The 19,225-nt window shown below is 44.1% G+C and overlaps 1 protein-coding gene across 1 annotated transcript in view; it reads right to left on the bottom strand.

Annotated features, from left to right (window-relative positions):
* Positions 1–19,225, bottom strand: part of ADAMTS14 (ADAM metallopeptidase with thrombospondin type 1 motif 14) — a 446,572-nt gene that overhangs the window by 102,865 nt on the left and 324,482 nt on the right. Inside the window, exons 12-14 of the mRNA XM_085603877.1 lie at positions 7,435–7,610; positions 1,110–1,243; positions 307–430 (exon numbers count right to left, since the gene is read on the bottom strand). Of these exons, the coding sequence (XP_085460003.1) occupies positions 307–430; positions 1,110–1,243; positions 7,435–7,610 (434 nt within the window). The remainder of the gene's footprint in view (positions 1–306; positions 431–1,109; positions 1,244–7,434; positions 7,611–19,225) is intronic.

The following is a 19,225-nucleotide window of genomic DNA, read 5'->3' as shown; positions in this document are numbered from 1 at the left end:
GTGAACAGAGGAAGGTAAGTGTTCATTTATTAATTTGTAGGTGTTTCTATACTATATTTAATCACCTTCCCTGATAATATGACATTCGAAACTTTAATTGTAAAGGTAGCAGAGCCCCACGATAATGTATTCTTTCTGCGAAGATGACACACACAGTGTTAACCATTAGGACTGCAAATACTGCCTTATCACATAAATGTTTGTGCAGCCACAGATAGCAGTTAAAGCAACCATTGAACAGCAGACACTGGATAATAATTTCACTAAACAGGACCATACTGTTTCCAAAGTCAATGATAAACTCACCAGACAGCTTTGGCGTCTTGACCAGCGTTCCTTTCACCGTGCGACAATGTGAGTTATCTCCCCCACAAACTCCACACTTATCTTCCTCTTTAAGGGAACCAATTTCTTTATCACAACCAACATGCTGTTCAAAATAAGTCACAGGTCAGAACAAAATGTCATGGATCTACTGTACCTAGACCAGAGGCGTTACAAAGGAAATCCACATCCTCCTATTTGGGAAATCCAGAGGGTCTGATTTTCCCATGCTGGACCTCTTACCATTGACACTTCCAGCTAAGGTTTGCTTTACACTGTTAGAAGCACCGGGCAAACCTCAAGAGTCACTAGCCAGCAATCATTAATTAGCCATGCTTCCATTAATAATCAAAAGATAACACAGTTTGAACTCTTTCCCAACTAGTGCAGGGTCAGCTCATCACTCTTCAGGGTCTGATACACTTTGCTTGTCATTCAGTGAAGGATCAATGTGATGTGATGTGTGTTCCCTCAATTCAGAAGAAAATCAGAGTTATATGTATCTTCATAGCCCCTGTAGTCTGAGATTACTTGGACACACAGAAGTAGAAAATGCATCAGTTCATGATGCAAATATGCACATCCACATCTCCTGCATTTGATTTAAATGTGGGATGAAGTGTAGAAAAGGTGGTGTGGTACATAGATGATAATAGGGAACATTTCTTTCAACTGCACATTACAGAAAATATTTCCCAAATTTTGTTTACTCCCCATGACAATGAGGTGATATGTAATAGATGTAAGATGTACACACACACTTGTGTTCTGGTACCCTTCCTTACCACACAGTCTCCCCGGGCACAGACACTGTAGGGCTCCTTGTAGCTGCATTTGGTCCCATCGTGGACAACCTGGTTCATGAAAACCACATCCCCTGTTTCCTTGGACTGGCATATCAGTTCACACTTCTGGGCATCTGAAATGAGGAAAGACATGCACAATTTTAACAACGCTCACACATACTAGTAGTTGTGTTTGTTGTACACAGCTAGAAATCTTATATCTCTGACAGGGCAACAAATAAAGCAGGTTGTACTAGGAAACACCCCTTGTCATAGATAATAATTATAAGATTTATATTATGCAAATATTTTTCTTCTTGCCACCTGGTTTTCTGTTGTGTTTTTGTTTTATCGCTCCCTTCAGAACACCAAAACTGCCACTAATCCTGCTGCACTACTTTAGGGTGGGGTGCCCAAGGTGCTTAGTAGCCATGCACCGAAATGTAGCAACTAAGGTCTCTCCAACGAAAGAACCGGGCACACACATGGGCTTGATTAGACCAGCAGATTTATTTGGACGGCATAATGCATTTCGGAGAGTTCCTTCATCAGACGCCATTCACCAAACAGTCAGTGCTGTCGGAGTCCAGTTTTAAAATAATGCCTGCATCGCTGTCACCCTGCCGCTCTCATCTCTGCGGGAAATCCCGGAATGGAATATCGGACCGATCCTGGTCCCAACAAGTGTTGCTTGATGTTGGAGACAGCAGCGGTGCAGCAGTTTTCCACACGAAAAGAGCAGCTGTCTGTCTGTCTGTCTGTCTCTCTGTCCCTTTGTCCTTTTTTCTTCTAAACTCCTCTCTTTCCCTCTTTGCCTCACTGCACCCTCACTCCAGATCTCCCTTCCTTCCCTTTCTCACCTCAAACTCCCTTTCCTTCCCTATTGTCCCCCCTTCCCTCTATTTTACCCACTTCGGGGATGTATACTCCTTGATGCACATGCTTATAGAAGTGAGGTATAGTTTTCATGTCTTTTTTCCATTGCTGTTACCACGATATTACGATTGATATTGTCATTGCCTTTGTTTCCAGTACTTGTTTCCCACAGCCATTCTTATTTGGTCCCCATACTGTCCTCTCGTCTGTAGTTCTTGGTCCTGTTCACCTCACTGTCCCAGCACGCCCTGGTTTCTCCTCAGGCAGTGCTTTGATCCTCACCCTATGTCCCACCCTGTCTTTCCCTTCTCCCTCTCCACTTTCCCCATCCCGCTTGTTCTTCTGATTTAGCTGCAGCTGCCTTTTGGGTCTCGCCTTATGAGGGTGGGTGACCCTCTCTTGCTGTTGTCCATGGTTGGGGACGACTAGGTTTCCCTTTCGTTTTCCATTTAGTCTTCTTTACTTAGGACTCCCACCATGTTATCTCTTGTGTAGAGCACCCTGTCGGGCCCCTCCTGCTTAGTGCCGCCCGCCCTTCTAGAAGAGTATTTACAGTGCCCCTGATGCTGCCATGGACCCCTGCCATTTCCTCATCCAGTGCATGGTGCCCTAACTGGCTGCAATAGGCTTTGACCCATGTCACTTGTTACCTTGTACTTCTCTGATGACTTTAGCTCCACATCCATTGCCCCGTACCACCTCATCCTGCTTTTTCTGTACAGGTGTTGGCCCGTAGTGTCCTTGACATCCTATGCCGCATGCTCTCTCATTAGCTCCCATCCATACTTCCGCTGAGCCCTTTCTATTTCTTTTGTCTCACATTTTGAGTATCGCAGTTATGAACTGTCTCCTATTGGCTATCGCAAGTACCCTACGGTGACCCAGGATTCTTAGGGAAGTCCAGACCCACTATTGACAGTTGCAAGCTCAGTGTGCAATCATACTTTTCCCTATGTACAAGACTCTCTCGCTCAGTACAGCATCATCAGTGTTCTCTCTTGCCTACTGGTTCCCTTATATAGGCCTCCTCTGCCTTTTAACTAGTCCTTCTCCCCTACCACTACCCCACATCACCCTCAGCTTTTGTTGCTACTAGACCCACTTCCTGGGATTTCACCCAGTAGTCTTACAGATCCACAAGATCTTGCTCCTCTGCTACTCTCTGTTCATCTCATCCTGTGTATTGCCCACAAGACACTTCACCCGCTGCAATTGTGCTCCGACCCTTCACCATTATTACGCTCAATGTGAATCAGTTGACAAACTATGTGAAATATAAACTATATTGTCCTACCTCACCACTAAAAAAAACCCAGTCTGATAAGACATTAACAGGAATTTACAGGTTCCAGTTTGGAAACCCTGGTATTTCAACGTAGCATGTCACTGGTCACCCCACTGGAAATCAGGACTGAAATCCCATATGATTACCTATCTGAAGGATATTCAGAGCTCTGTCACCTCAGCCCAAACTCTATGGGCCGTAGTCAAAGCCACTCTCCGAGGCCAACTGATGAGCGACATGACACTAGCTAACAAACAGTAAGAGCAGTGGCAGGGCTACATTGGAGTGTGATATTAGAACCCACAATTATGCGTATGCTAAAACACCCCCTGCAAAGATCAGGTGTGCACTGGAGAACGACAAAATATAGCTTGATTCCCTCTATATGTCTAGGGTGGAACTCTCACTCTACAAACTTAAAGCCTGTCATTACAAACAACAAGAGAAGGCGGTCAGACCTCTTGCTGCACAATTCAAACAACGGGAAGCCACGGTGGACATACTAGCCATCAGAGACGGTTCAGGGTGCTTACTCTGAGACCAGCAGGGCATTGTTGATGCCTTCAAGCCTTTTCTGTGAATCACTATAGCTTACACATCCAGGATGAGGAAGACTGGGTTGAGGCTTTCTTTGCTAACATTATTCTGCTGAGAGTCAATGATGACAGCCAAGCTCTTTGGTGGGGAAGATCACCAAGGAGGAAATGGTGTTGGCAATCTCCAACCTCCTGTCATCAAAGCCCCATGGAGAGTATGGGTTCCCTGGAGAATTTTATAGCTGGATCAAGTATGACAGAGTGGACCTACACGCCGCTTTTCAGGAAGTGGAACAGAAGAGGGCCATCATGTCCAACAAAGCTGTGATTACAGTCCTGCCAAAACCGGGCAAGGACCCCCTGCTTTATGGCAGCTACCATTCAATCTCTCTCCTGAACATGAATGTTAAGATCCTGGTGAGCATCCTGGCACAACTTCATTGAGAAAGTTTGTTGGCTCCACACCGTATCTACTGCTCAGGTCAACTATGGCTAGTTCCTATTGGAAACCTTACGGGTGTATAGAGATACCAGGCAGGGATGCCCACTCTTGCCTCTGTTATTTATTCTGTCAATAGAACCTCTGGGGCCACCATCTGCTAGTCTCCCCAGATAATGGCTATACCTACCACAGTAGGAATGGCCAAAAAATTGTTTCATGTGGATGAAATCTTGCTCACGCTCACAGACCTGGGCAGGTCACTTCCATCTCTGATGTCCCTTAGATCAGCCTTCTCTAAGATCTTGGGCTATAAAATCAATTGGTACAATAGTGAGGCACTACCCATGTCATGTGTTACAACAGCACCCAGGATGGCATGGGTAGGGGCTCGGAGAATAAGAGAATGGAGATGGAAGGTAACTAAACTCTGATTCAAGCCCTTGCGTCTATCGTGCACAAACAGAGAACACACCATAGACGGACACATGTATCCTTCTTCCTTTTAGTTGGAGGCCAAGATGGACACGTTGATGGGAGAGATAAAATAAGTGAGCTGAGCAACATTTACTAGAGGGATGAAGGAAGGGCTGGTCTGCAGCAGGCTCACCTACTTCACCTGCACGTCAATAGAGATATTAAGAGACCATCCCTTGAGGTGGAGATAGTCAGCGTAAGGCAAGGAGGAAGCAAGGGCCTGCAGGGTATGAACATAGCCCAATACATGGAACACAGTGCACAACACATGGGAGGAAAAACAACACAAAGCAGAGGAGGAAACATTTTAACCTAAAGTACTGTAATGCACAATTGCAACAAATGGATGCCTTTAAACTTTGTGACTTTCTCATACATAGGTGGGTACCTAAGACCACACACACATAACACCAAGAGAGCACAAGTCAAAAGTAAAACATGAGGCCTCTATGAGATTAGTTCATCATAAGGATAGAAGCTGTCTAATTGGAATAAGATAGCCTATATATTTCCCACTGACTCACAAATTCCTATCAACTGTCACCGTTGACATCTTCACCTAGATCACCTGGTAGCCAACAACATTTTACAATATGCAACTCATACATTGTTTGGAAAAGTGACTCTGCAAATCCCAGAGTACCAAAAGGTGTTGGCTAAAAAGACACAACAAAATGAAGTCAGCCCCGCATTTTGAGGCCAGTTGGTAGTCCTGACCACCTCCTCGTTGAGGTGAACACATTAGGCCATTGGATCAGGGCTATCAGTGTTCTGATGCTGGAAATGTACTAATTTTACCCCCAAGGAGAGAGACCTCCAAGAAACAACAGTGAGCATTGTAAATTACACTGCCCGTGTTCTTTCTTATGTTACGTTAAAATCTAAGGGGTAGATGAACAGTTTCCCTATCTCTTTGAACCAATAACAAAAAGAAGAGCGATAATAATAGAAATCTGTTATGTGTATAACCCTCTGTAAAGGACATTCACTATGCAATTATTATTAGCAATTCATTACAGAAACTTAGGGCCAGATGTACATAATTTGCAATATATATTTTTGTGGCAGCTAAATTATTTGGTGAACCGCACTATGTACTAATAGGTTGGTTTGTACAATAAGAATTTGAAGTGAGAAACAATCCAACCTACCCCATTACTCTTCATGAATTAGGTAGCAAATTGTGACTTACTCCAATGGATGGCCATCAGAAGAATGGTGGTTTGCTGTCAGCAGATCACTATGTCTGTGATCTCGGTTTCAATATTTTTTTGTATTAAATACAGCCCTTTTGAGCTGCATTTAAAATTTTGTTTTTTAAAGTTCCACTGGACCACTTTCCACTCCAAACTTTTGTTTTACATTATCAACAGGAAAGTGTCTTAAGATGACCACTTTGCCTTTGTGAATGGGTTACAACCACCTTGGAAGAGTTGGCAATAGAAGAATGGTTTGCAACTCAAATTATGGGCGCAAACAATTGTTACATAGCATTTTGAAATGCAATTTAGTAGGGATGCTGTACCCGCCCCTTCCAAATTTCGATTTGTTTCCAAACCCATTGTGTGATTCGGCAAGGGAGTACTTGTCAATCTATTGTTTCCGGAGGGTTAACAAAGAAATGGTCCTTGTGTTCACTATCCAAACCAAAAACCTTCTGTGAGCCCTTCTCATATTATCCCAAAATGTATTCACCTACTCTCACTGCATGTCCTGCTTCCATCAGTCTTTCAAGTCTTACCAAAATGTTAAATTTTTTTAAACAATTCAACGAGAAAGCTTATTTTCCCATCCACTGAACCACTCTTATGTTGCTGTCATTGCTCACGTCCATGCCCCACAAACAAATATTCCTGGCTACTGGCCTGAGGCTGTCCTGTTTTACTTTAAGTTGCGAGCAGAAAGCACAGTTCTGGGCCAGGGCACTATGCTGCTTGTTGCAGTTTTGTATGATACTACAACCTTCATATAATTCTCCCTAGTGAGATGCACATGTTAGGTCTACCCTCTTTCTCCAATCTTTTTTTTTTAGGCAAAGCTTAAAGTGGTCATATACTAAAGGAGATAACTTTATTATTCAACGTAAACATTAAGGACACTATGGAAAACAGACCTTTAGGCTTACAATGACCATATACACATCTCAGTTCTTGGAAAAACTCTTCAAGCAGCCCTGTGGAATTTAAACATCTATGCTGGATTGTTGCTGTCCCCCATACATGGTCTCACTTCTTACTGCCTCACTTACAAGTCCATTGTATGGAGGCTCGCTGGGGCTCTCTGCATATAGCCTTATTTATGTTTTGAATAATAATGAGCCGGCGTTGCACGGGAGCTGCCCTGATTTTCGTGGAAATGCCCCAATGCATGTGAGGTGATACCCACCCAATCATCTACTGGAGGTGACAGTTGCTTCTGCTGAAGGTGATGTCAGGCAGGCAGAATTCCATACCCCTCACCTCCCATTTCATGTACTAGGATATGAGCTTCTACCCATTAGCTGATCCGCTCCATATTCTCCTCGGAATAATTCAAAATACATTTTCATATACCTTTTATCACTTTTCCAGCTCAAAAGAGTGGATACAATTTCATAATGCTTTAAAAGCATTCTGAATAGTGCTGGATCATTTTAAAACAATAGGTTGAAACGGCTTACTTGACATTTGACACCAATCACAATCTAAGGTACAGCCAATGACCTGTCCTCACCATCATGATGCTCATAAGGAAGCCAAGTGTGCTTGGAGCTCTGGTGAGTGTAGTAGGAGTTGCGTTGAGAGCACTGCTGTGCTCGGAAATCCTCGAAGGGCCCACGACATTCTTCGCTATTGCAGATCTGGTACTCGTAGGTGGAGCCAGGACAGTCGCGTCCTCCATAGGCAGGTCTACAATAAAAACCAAGTTAGTTAGAGAGTGGCAGAAGTGTTCACGCCATAAAATATATAAAAGTGGCCGATATGGGAACAGCTCATGAAAATGATCTCTCAGGGTGCAATTAAATTCATTAAAACAATTGTATTTACATCTCATGTAAACAGTATAATTGGGTTATCAAGCTCTATATATAATCTGAAAGTTGGCATGTACTAATTTTGGGAAGTGAATACCCAAAATGGATTTTACTATTTTTTGGGATGACAAGCAGACCATACATTATTCTCCTTACCCCTATAAGGTTATAATGTAACTCCCATATGTTATCACATTATGTAAACAATTTGGCATCTTAAAGATATAAAAACGAAGAGTGATTCACCATATCATAACAAGGTCCATAAACACCAGTTGCTGCTGTGAAAATCCAATGAGTAAGTGTCACAATTACTGAGCAATCACAAGCTGAATACAAATACCGCATTGCTTAATTTCTGCTTGTGTTGTACCAGTAAGGTCCTATTGGGATGTCAGACTAACCAGCAAACATGCAAGCGACCTTTCCATTATTAAAAGTGAGTTGACCTCCTACATATTGACTGTGGAGATCCTGTGAGCTGTTTGGAGTTAGTCATTGTTTACTCTACAAGCCCAGCCCTAATCTAATATTGGGCGGCAGGCAGAAGCATGGCTTGCAAACCAGAACGACCAGTACTTAGGGATGGACACCCCTGAATACAATGGCATTCAATGAAATATTCTGAGATCAAACTATCACAGCCAAGGGATGAAGAGTTTACAAACTACACCCTAAAACATTTTATTTGTATCTATGCAATTGCATTTTCTGTACGTCCACCTGGCTTTTGTCACTGCCAACCTCGAGAGAACAGTATAGAAACAGAGGAGCGTCTTGTAGAAAGTATCTGTAGTAAAGACGGATCTTACTGGAATGTGTAGATCTGCTTTGCTATACAGATCGTTGTTAATTACAAGTTGTTCTGGTGGCATGGCTGGTGAGCAAAAAAGTAATGGATTATGGGAAAGTGTCATTTAGAGCTCAGTGGAGCAGGAGACCCACAATGCTTCAGTCCTACCAAACTCATGGTTCCACCGCTGTGCTTAGAGCTGGGGAAGGGCGTGGCTTCCACACCAGTTGGTTCAGCTGGTACAACCTTTGACCTGATGGTCCATCCATCATAGGGCAATCTGGGTACAGTCATAGTTTCCATACCTGTGACCTCCAGGCAGGGCATGGCACCCTTTCTTTCCCTTATTCATTAGTAAAAAATAAAAGCAGAATACCAAGAAATCTATGAATGCGGCTGAGAGCAGTAATAGAACATATTGTGTCCATAAAGTTCCTCCTTCGAAATCGGTCTACCGAGTTAAAGTGATCGCACAACTCACTTATTGGACCATGATTTACTGTCTATTGACTTATTAGATCTCGATTATATGGAATGTCTCTTAAGACATAAATAATTAAACGTATGCAAGACTACTGAGGTACAAGTCATATGAACAGAATTATCATATTAGACCTAACACAATTGCTTTACAATCAAAATTATTTGACTGCCTTAGTTTTAGTAGTACTAGTAATAATTTCTTGTATACATTTTAAAATGTATTACAATAAAAGACAATACAATTACCTACGAATAATGTAAAGCTGTTTTCTTTGTGAAGTACCAAAACAGAATAAATAATTGGACTAAAACAAACACAGTTCATGGACCAAAAAGAAGAAACCACAAGTCAGATTGTGGGCCCTGGTTGACAGCACATTATACTGTTCGACTGTGGTGATCAAATTGGTCATAGCTCTGACTTCCTGGTTACAACTGTCTGCGGTTTTTACGCTGTCATTGGCTACATACAGGAACTTGGTCAATTTCCCAATAAAGCCATTGATTTGTAGAAAAAAATCACGCCCTTTGTGCTTCTTTTATTGTTCAAAGTGAAAATTTCTTGAAAGTTAGCAGCAAATATTTCCTTCGCATGTCACACAAGCGGGGCAGAGACATAGAATATGTTCTAAGGATTGGTTGGTGTTTGTACAGAGCCTACAAGTACATTGTGTATGTATGGTATTGCAAGTGCCCTCTAACTGTTTCAGGGAGACATGAAGAAGTCGAAAGCTTAGAAATGTTTGTTTTGTTGCGGCCTCCAGGTTTGAGTCAATATACTGCTGCCTAGGCAGAAGATAGTATTTTTGAAGATACCCTGCTTGCTTGTAGAGGGACACATTCGCCAAATTCCTCATTCGGAATTGCTCAAGTAGACCTGAAAAGATCCAATTAAAGGAACGCAGAGCAGCTTTGCCAGTAGGATAACTTCATTTTCTGTCACAAGTATATGAGTACAACCAGCAGGGAAACAGCCAACTGACACAGCCTCACATGAAAACAATTCCACATTCCAATACCACATTCCAGATCGCTAAGATATGAAGACCCAAAAAATCTCCCCCTTTTTTTAACAAAAACAAAAAAATAAACAAATCATTTAATACCCAACATTAGAACAAACATAACAAAAACAAACTACCAGAAAGTCCTAAAATACATAATCTTGTAACTAGTGAGGTCGTACCCTCTCTCAGTTTCTAACAAATAGAGGTCTAACAGACAAAGACTCCTTGGTATCAGCATCATTACTGACACACTGTGGTTTCTTTTGTATGGAAAGCTTCTCCTTGTTCCACCATTTGCCATCATATAAGTGATCCACACAACTTTTCACGGAAACAACTTTTTTAGGTTCTGTAAACTTCGAATAGACTTTGGCAATGATCCCTGGCAACTTGACTCGCACAAAATCTCCTTCTTTTACTTGTATAGTCTTACCACTCTCCATGAAGACATTCTTACTTTGAGCACATTCCCTTTTGGCAGGCACATCAAACAGTTTATTACACAAACTGATAGAACCACACATCCATTGACAAACTAATTTATTAGCCGCTTGCCTTCCTTTCAGGGTGACAAATGCAAAAACAACAGTTGATTGACAGAATGCAGAACAATGTCATACATTCACCCCAGTACAGAGATCTGGGCCTAAATCCATCGCTTTTTTGCTCACCACTCCATTACAGTTTGAACCCAGCCATATGCAAATCAGTCTTGACCCTGTGCCTCATGGGAACAGTCCAACCCGAACTGCCAAGCCAGGTCCTCCCTGGACTGGAAACAAGCATCCTAGGACCGGTTTCGGGGTTTCACCCCTCTTCAGCCAGGATAGCTTGATTCCAGTGGCATGGAGAGCACGGGACCCACGTCTGGGCATACCCTTCCCACTCGGGGTGACAAATGCAAAAACAACAGTTGATGGACAGAATACAGAACAATGTCATACATTCACCCCAGTACAGAGATCTGGGCCTAAATCCATCGTTTTTTTGGAAACCGGTCCCAGGATGCTTGTTTCCGGTCCAGGGAAGACATGGCTTGGCAGTTTGGGCTGGACTGTTCCCATGAGGCACAGGGTCAGACTGATTTGCATATGGCCATGTCTGAACTGGGGTGGTGGAGTGAGCTAAAGAATGATGATGGATTAAACCCAGATCAGTTGACTGGGGGGAGTGTTTGATTTGCTCAAATGCTCCGTCCATCATCCCCTTTGGTATCGCTTTGTTCGCCTTAAGTTGGTAGGGTATGCCCAGACGTGGGTCCCTTGCTCACTTTACCACTTGATTCAAGATAGCCTGGCTGATGAGGGTTATGAACCCGAAACCGGTCCCAGGATGCTTGCTTCCAATCCAGGGAAGACATGGCTTGGCAGTTTGGGCTGGACTGTTCTCATGAGGCACAGGGTCAGACTGATTTGCATATGGGCATGTCTGAACTGGGGTGGTGGAGTGAGCTAAAGAATGATGATGGATTAAGCCCAGATCAGTTGACTGGGGGTGAGTGTTTGATTTGCTCAAAGGCTCCGTCCATCATCCCCTTTGGTATCGCTGCCTTCCTTTCAACATAACAAAAGGAGACAAACCTGTATAAATAGATGGGGTAGTACGCAAAGCTCAAACAAGATTCTCCAATTCCTTAAACCAATCCAAACCACTGGACATGGACAATTGAATGTTACCTTTAATCACCATTACACCTTTCCACAAGGCCATTGCTCCTAGGATGATACAGTGAGGTAGTAACATGTACCACACCCCACTTCTTCATGAACTTGCCAAATTCTTCAGATTTAAACTGAAATCCGTTGTCCGTAAGAATTTCCATGGGAGCCCCTTCACGCATACACAACTCATGTAAAAATGTAATCACCTCCACAGTATTAGCACTGCGCACAAATTTCACCTCAGGCCAACGTGAAAAGTAATCCACAAGAACAATACCATATCTCTGACCTACTCTGAGCACGTTCAAAGGACCAATAATATCCATGCCTACCTTGATCCAAGGCCTCTCTGGAATAGGAACAGCTTCTACAGAACTGGGAACAGTAACTTGGGATTTGTCACTGAGGGCACACGCTAAACACTCCCTCACCCAATTCTCCACATCTTTATCTCCTCTTTATGGCACGCATACCTACATGGCCTTCATGAGCCAAATCCAAAATGTTCCCAAAAATGCTTTTACCAACCAGTAATACATTCGCTCTCCGAATTATGCAATCAGAAACGCTCAATTTGCCAAACATTTCCTTGTAAGCCTTGCAAGCATCCTTTCCCTTCCCTTTAGGCCACCCTACATCCGAATATGAGACTAACTCCTGTAACACTTCATCTTGCTCAACAGCATCTTTCCATTCATTCTCCTCAATACAACATTTTTCATCATTAGCCATGTACACGCTACAATCCGCCACTCATCATCTTCACTGACGCCCTCTTCCGTCCTCAAGGGTAACCTGGATAAACAATCCACGAAAATATTTTTCACACCAGAGACATACAAAAGGTTCAATTGAAAATTTTGCATACGATAATACCATTAAGCAATTCTTGGAGTGGCTTTGCCAGCCCCTTTCATTGTGAACAAATTAAGTAATGGTTTATGATCCATACGTAAAGTAAATTCTGTGCCCCAAAAATATTGTCTAAAATGGTCTACACCCCACCAACAGGCTAATGCCTCACGTTCGATAACGGAATAAGTGCTTTCAGCTCCACACAATGCACGTGACGCAAAAGCTACAATTTCATCTTTACCATTCCTCGACTGCATGAGCACCGCCCCCAATCTCTGTTGACTGGTATCAGTTACAACAACACACGGATCACGAGTGTCATAAGCTTAGAGAGGAATAGCACCAGCTACGGCACATTTCATATCATCAAACTCTTTGTTGACTTCATCTGACCATACAAATTTGACATTGTTCTTAAGAAGCATTCTCATTCCTTTTGTTCTTTCAGCACACAATGGTACGAAACAAGCATAAAACTCCAGCATGCCAAAGAAGACCGTAAGTGCTCTTTGTTTTTCGGAGCTGGAAACCCTTTTATGGCCTTAACCAAGGATTCCTTAGGTTCAACTCCTTCAGCTGATAGTTTATGCCCTAAATAATCCACACTAGACATACCAAACTTACATTTTGAAGGTTTTATGGTAGCACCTTTCTCTTGGAGAATAGTTAACACATGCGCCAATGTTTCGTCATGTTCCCTTTCATTCGAACCGTAAACCAAAATATCATCTTTAAAACACCTAATATTGTTGACACCTTGGAACATAGTTTCAATAACTCGTCGACAAACAGACAACGCTGAAGATAACCCGATGGGCATACGCTTAAATCTGTAGGCTGCACAAGGTGTAACAAATGACGAGATTGTTTATGTAGAGAAATTTGATGATAAACTGAAGATATATCAAGGGTAGAGAATACCTTAGCACCTTTAACCATTGAAAGCACCTCAGTAATATTGGGCAAAGGATGCCTATCAACCTAAATCCTATTGTTTAAGTCTCTTAAGTCGATGCACATTCTTAAAGATCCATTGGGCTTTCTGGCTAAAACTATTGGCGAAAGCAATTCTGAGCTCTCAATGGGCTCAATTATGTTCTCTGAACATAATTTTTCCAATTCTTTTTTTAACTCATTTATCATGGAAATGGGAACATGTCTAACCTTATGTACCACTGGTTTAACCCCAGTTTTTAATTGAATTTTATGGGTAAAACCTTTGATCTTCCCAAGTCTGTCTGCAAACACATCGGGAAATGCTTGTGTCCAAACACAACTTTCTACAGACATAATGCGTGCAACATCTTTTCGTAAAAGAGCTTGCCTACTGTTGGGATCAAGTACAATTGTCAAATTACGCTGATCCAACCACCCCAACAAATGTGATCCATCCATCGATACAAAAACTGTACTAGTGGTCACATTCCCTTTAAATTCTGTGTGTGCATCAAATTTCCCCAATTATTTCAATGGGTTTTCCTCCACGGGCAACTGTTTTACATTAGATTTCCTACATTGTATACTATCCAATTTCCTCCATTCCTCCACACCTATTAGTGTAAAAAGGGAAGCTGAATCGGCCATCATGTTGATTGCAGTGCCATTAACTAAAATGATACAGTGAGGTTTTCTGACCATTAACTCAGTCACAGAGGCAATCTCATTACCTATGATCTCATTAGAAATACTGTCATTATGATCTCCACCTTCCCCCACCATGCACACTACACTTCCCTCATCAGAATCTGACTGATGAGTCTCAGGGTTCTCATCAACAGTATTCACAGACTTGAAAACTTTTGATTCCTTATTGAATTTGGCTCTTCACACTTTTGTGAAATGAACCTTTTTTTTTACATTTACTACACCATTTATCATGAGCAGGACACAAAGGTGAATTCCCTAAATGAAATCTGCTACCACAGCAATAACATTCAAATGTCCTCTTCTTTTCCTTTGTTTTGGGCCATAACTTTTTTAATTTGTCTTGTGCCTGTATAGATTGAACACGAGTACTAATGTTCATTTGTAGTAGACTAAATTCCAGAAGCCAATTAAATAGCTTTATCCAATGTAAAATTGTCGACAGTAAGGAGGTTTTCTTGAACTTTTTTACTGCTTGTCTTTTCTACAATTTGGTCAGGAATAATTTCATCTTCAAACATTTTAAATTCACACGTTGCAGCTACAATCCTTAAGTCGCTAAGAAAATTTTGCAGTTTCAACAGGCATTTGATGTCTTTTATAACATTTGTGACGTTCCATAATGTCATTCCTTTTCTTTTTGAATCATAGATCTAACACCTTTATAGCTGATGCATACTCGTCGATAACGTCACTTTCACCCATAACAGGTACAACAGGAAGTTGTTTTAAATTTTTTCTACCTTCAGTACCAGGAGAATGGCGTAAAATGGCATATTTCTTTTTTGGAGTAAACGCATCACCTTCAATAGCTTCCAAATAGGCTTCAAAACCCTCCTTCCATTGTTCCCATTCAACTAGAGGTAAACCAGGAGATGAAAGAAAAGAAGCAGGAGGATTCAAAGACTATTGCATTTTGAAAACAATCAACAATATAAACTGTAAATAAATAACATTTACTATTTGTATTTTAAAATGATGTAATACAAACGTGCTTGATGAAATAGATAATAGTTATACTCAACATATTCAAAAAGAAGTTATTTGCATAAGGGGCGTGCCTGTCACCGTGTAGGTAAGAGTTCTGTCACCTACTTGGTGAACTTGCAGTCTCCTAGGAACCCCTTAAGGGTCCTACATGTCAATCGACTAAAGCCCCACTTGGAGAGGTCCGAAGTGGGCATGCTCTTGGCCACAGATGATGGGACGGAGGAGGAGTCTGAGCCTCTTCCTGACCTCCTGGTAGCCTCAGAGCGAGACGGGTCAGTGGATGGAGTTAACCTCTCACCCACCCTGACCCCTGAGCAACAGGAGGACTGCCGCCAGCTGCTGGGGCAGTTTCCTGACCTGTTCTCCCTGGTTCCTGGTATCACAGATTGGTGCGTCCATGATGTGGATACAGGAGACAGCTTCCCTGTGAAGCACAAAGCTTACAGGGTAACTGACAGGGTCAGAGCCTGCATCAAAGAGGAGGTCTCAAAGATGCTTGCTCTAGGGGTGGTTGGGTCCTCCAGCAGTCCTTGGGCCAGCCCAGTGGTCTTGGTCCCAAAGGCTGCCGCGCCGGGAGCCACACCCGAACCCCGGTTCTGTGTGGACTACAGAGGATTCAACTCAGTCACGAAGACTGACGCGCACCCCATCCCCAGAGCTGATGAGCTCATCGATCGGTTAGGGGCTGCACGGTACCTCAGCACGTTTGATTTAACGTCTGGGTACTGGCAGATCGCCTTGACTGATGGGCCCAAAGAGAGGTCCGCATTCTCCACCCCAGATGGGCATTTCCAGTTCCGGGTTATGCCGTTTGGGATGAAGAATGCCACCTTCCAGAGGTTGGTCAACCAGGTGTTGGCTGGGCTGACCGAGTTCAGCGCCGCCTACCTGGATGACATCGCAGTGTTCAGTGACACATGGAAAGAACACCTGCAACATCTCTGGGAAGTGTTGATGGCACTGCGCAAGGCAGGCCTCACGATCAAGGCAAGCAAGTGTCAGATCGGGCAGGGATCAGTGGTGTATTTGGGACACCAAGTGGGGAGCGGCCAGGTGGCGCCCCTCCAACCCAAGATTGAAACCATCCTGGCTTGGGAGCCCCCAAAGACCCAGACAGAGGTGAGGGCCTTTTTAGGACTCACAGGGTACTACAGGAGGTTTGTCAAGGGGTATGGCAGCATTGTTGCCCCCTTGACAGAGCTGACTTCGAAGAAGCAGCCCAGAAAAGTGATATGGACTGACACCTGTCTGAAGGCTTTTGACACCCTGAAAACTGCCATGTGCACGGCGCCCGTGCTCTTGGCTCCTGACTTCTCCAAAGAATTCCTTGTGCAGACAGATGCATCAGAGCATGGTGAAGGGGCTGTTCTCTCACAGATGACTGAGGAGGGCTGGGACCAACCTGTAGCCTTCATAAGTAGGAGGTTACTTCCCCGGGAACAAAAGTGGAGTGCGATTGAGCGAGAAGCATTTGCTGTGGTCTGGGCATTGAAGAAGCTAAGACCCTACTTGTTTGGGTCTCACTTCCGGGTTCAAACAGACCACAGGCCCCTCAGGTGGTTGATGCAGATGAGGGGTGAGAATCCTAAGTTGTTGAGGTGGTCCATTTCCCTACAGGGGATGGATTTCACTGTGGAACATCGACCCGGTATAGAACACGCCAACGCTGATGGTGTTTCCAGATTTTTCCGCCTTAGTGATGAGAACTCCCTGGGGTAGGGTAGTTCTCCCCACATTTCAGCTGGAGGGGACACGTGTTAGACCTGGCACCATTGGCGTGGGTCACCCTTCCATTTTTGTCTGTGCCTCAATGTATTTTTGTGCTGGTGTTAGCTGCTCAGGGCCCTGTGCCACTGCCATCCAGTGCCACTGGGCAAGTGCTCCCTATGGGAAAATGTATTATGTGAATTGACTTCCATGTTTGGCTTATTTGGTTTACTATCAGTCCCTATTAAAGTGCACCAGGGGTGCCAATAGCTTGTAAATCCAAATGCTGCTAGTGGGCTTGCAGCACTGGTTGTGCCACCCACAGAAGCAGCCTGGTAAAATATGTCTAAGGTCTGCCATTGCAGAACCTGCAGGCAGTCTGGTACTGTCATGCTGACTGGGCAAGTGTCCCCACTTGCCAGTCCCTAAACCTTCCCTTACCTTCATGTTAGCCACCCCTAAGGTAGGCCCTAGGGCAGGGTGCATTGTAAGGATAAGGTAGGACATGCCCTGAAGTGAGTGGCATGTCCTAATAGTGAATTACAGCCATTTTCGTTTTTCACTATTGTAAGGCAACCTGCTCTCCATAGGCCAGAATGGGCTGCTAGATTATAACACTCTATAATCCTAGCAGGCTCAGGAAGCATGGTAGAAATTCATGTTTAGTATGCCTGAACTCAGAATAATAAAATACATCTTTTAGCAAAGGTTATTTTAATATCCTGGGTTTGCAAATGCTACTTTTAGAAAGTTAGCCTTTGCGTGCCTAACCATTTCAGTCCACCTCTGCTGGGAGGGGCTGTCTTCTTTGTGTGTAGCTTGAGTGACAGGGCTGGGAAGTTCCAGGAGACAGGCTGGGGCTGCCAGGTGGTGAATAGAGAGATTACACCAGGATGGGTGGGAGGAGTGCACCTTGACTCTGAATAGGGCCGTGCTCTGCCACCACAATGCTGGCTCCACCCCCTGGGGAGCGTCTGATGTCTCTGGCCTGCCTGCTGAAAGAAGAAGCCAGAGTCCCAACAACAAAGTGCTCCTGACTGAATAGAACTGGACTGGTATTAGGCAAAGGCCCCCCTGGCCTGTAAAGACAAAAGAAACTTGGTATAAATGTAGGAGCCCTGCTCCTAAGAAATCAGATCCTGATTGAACCACGAAGAAACTCTGCCCGACCAGAAGGACCTTGAAGAAGCAGAAGGAGGAGTAACTTTCCCTAACCTGGGGGATTGGCCTGCAGCTGGTGCCTTGCTGAGAAAGGAGAGGAAAGGACTAAAAGAGACGTTGCACTTTGTTTTCAACAATCTCCAAGGGCTTGGAAGAAGAGCTTGCCCCCTGAACTGAGTCCCAGGACCATTGGACTCATCTGCCTTCCAAAATTGAGTTGCCTGGACAATTCTTGCTTGTTTCCCGCTGGATTTTGCCCCGGTACGACCCGTACCCCATCCGCCGTGAAGCCGTGTCTTTGCCGCCCGGCACTGTGTGTCTACGCTGATTTAAAAGCGTTAGTATGCACCGTATCCCTCCCGGCCGCATCGCACATAACCTTCCCCGCCGATTCGAGTCGTACAACCCTGGCTGCCGAATCCTGTACGCCGGACCCAAGCTTCGTTGTCCCGCAGGGACGGTCCATACGCTACTAAGTCGTACTGCACCGTGCCGTACTCAGAGCCGAGAAGCCGCATCACACCGATCCTCCCCGTACGCTGTACGGCTCGCTGAGAAGTGTCGCCTACTATCCGCACCGAAGGTACGGGTCGAACGCCGAACGCCACGGACTCTGCAAGCCGATCCAGGCCATCCGCACGTATCCCTGAAGGTCCCGTACTAACGCCGCGTACCGACGCCGCGACCCGACCAGCATCCGAATACGCTGCCGAGCTACGACCCGGACCCATCGACTTGTCCCGCACTGTCCGTCGCGGACCCTACAAAACCAAGGTACTTTGTTCTGTTCGCACCGCAGCGTGCATGCCACGGACCCCGGAGTCCGCAACGATTGTTAGACTCGTACTTCCCTTGTTTTGAACGCCAACGAGTCGCACATCCAGGTACGAACCGTACAGAACCTTGAACGAAGCGTAATTAACTAAAAGAAGCCTATTTTTGTATTTTAAGCCTTTCTACAAGAACATTGAACTGTAAAATAATACTGTGGTCATTTTTACTCGTTACTCTGGTCTTGTGCTAAGCCTTATATAAAGAAACCTATTTTTATACAACCTTGACTGGTGTCCATTTGTGGTGTGTCATTGCATTACTGTATGTGTTCCCAAATGCTTAACCTATGACGCCCTGAGAATAGTCTTGACTGCTTGCGCCATACTACCTAAAGGGTGAGCAGGGGTTATTTGAA

This window comes from Triturus cristatus, chromosome 1_2, assembly GCF_964204655.1.
Source record: "Triturus cristatus chromosome 1_2, aTriCri1.1, whole genome shotgun sequence".
In the NCBI taxonomy this organism is placed as follows: Eukaryota; Metazoa; Chordata; class Amphibia; order Caudata; family Salamandridae; genus Triturus; species Triturus cristatus.
The sequence above is the reverse complement of the archived record's forward strand: the minus strand, read 5'-3'. Positions and strand labels throughout refer to the sequence as shown.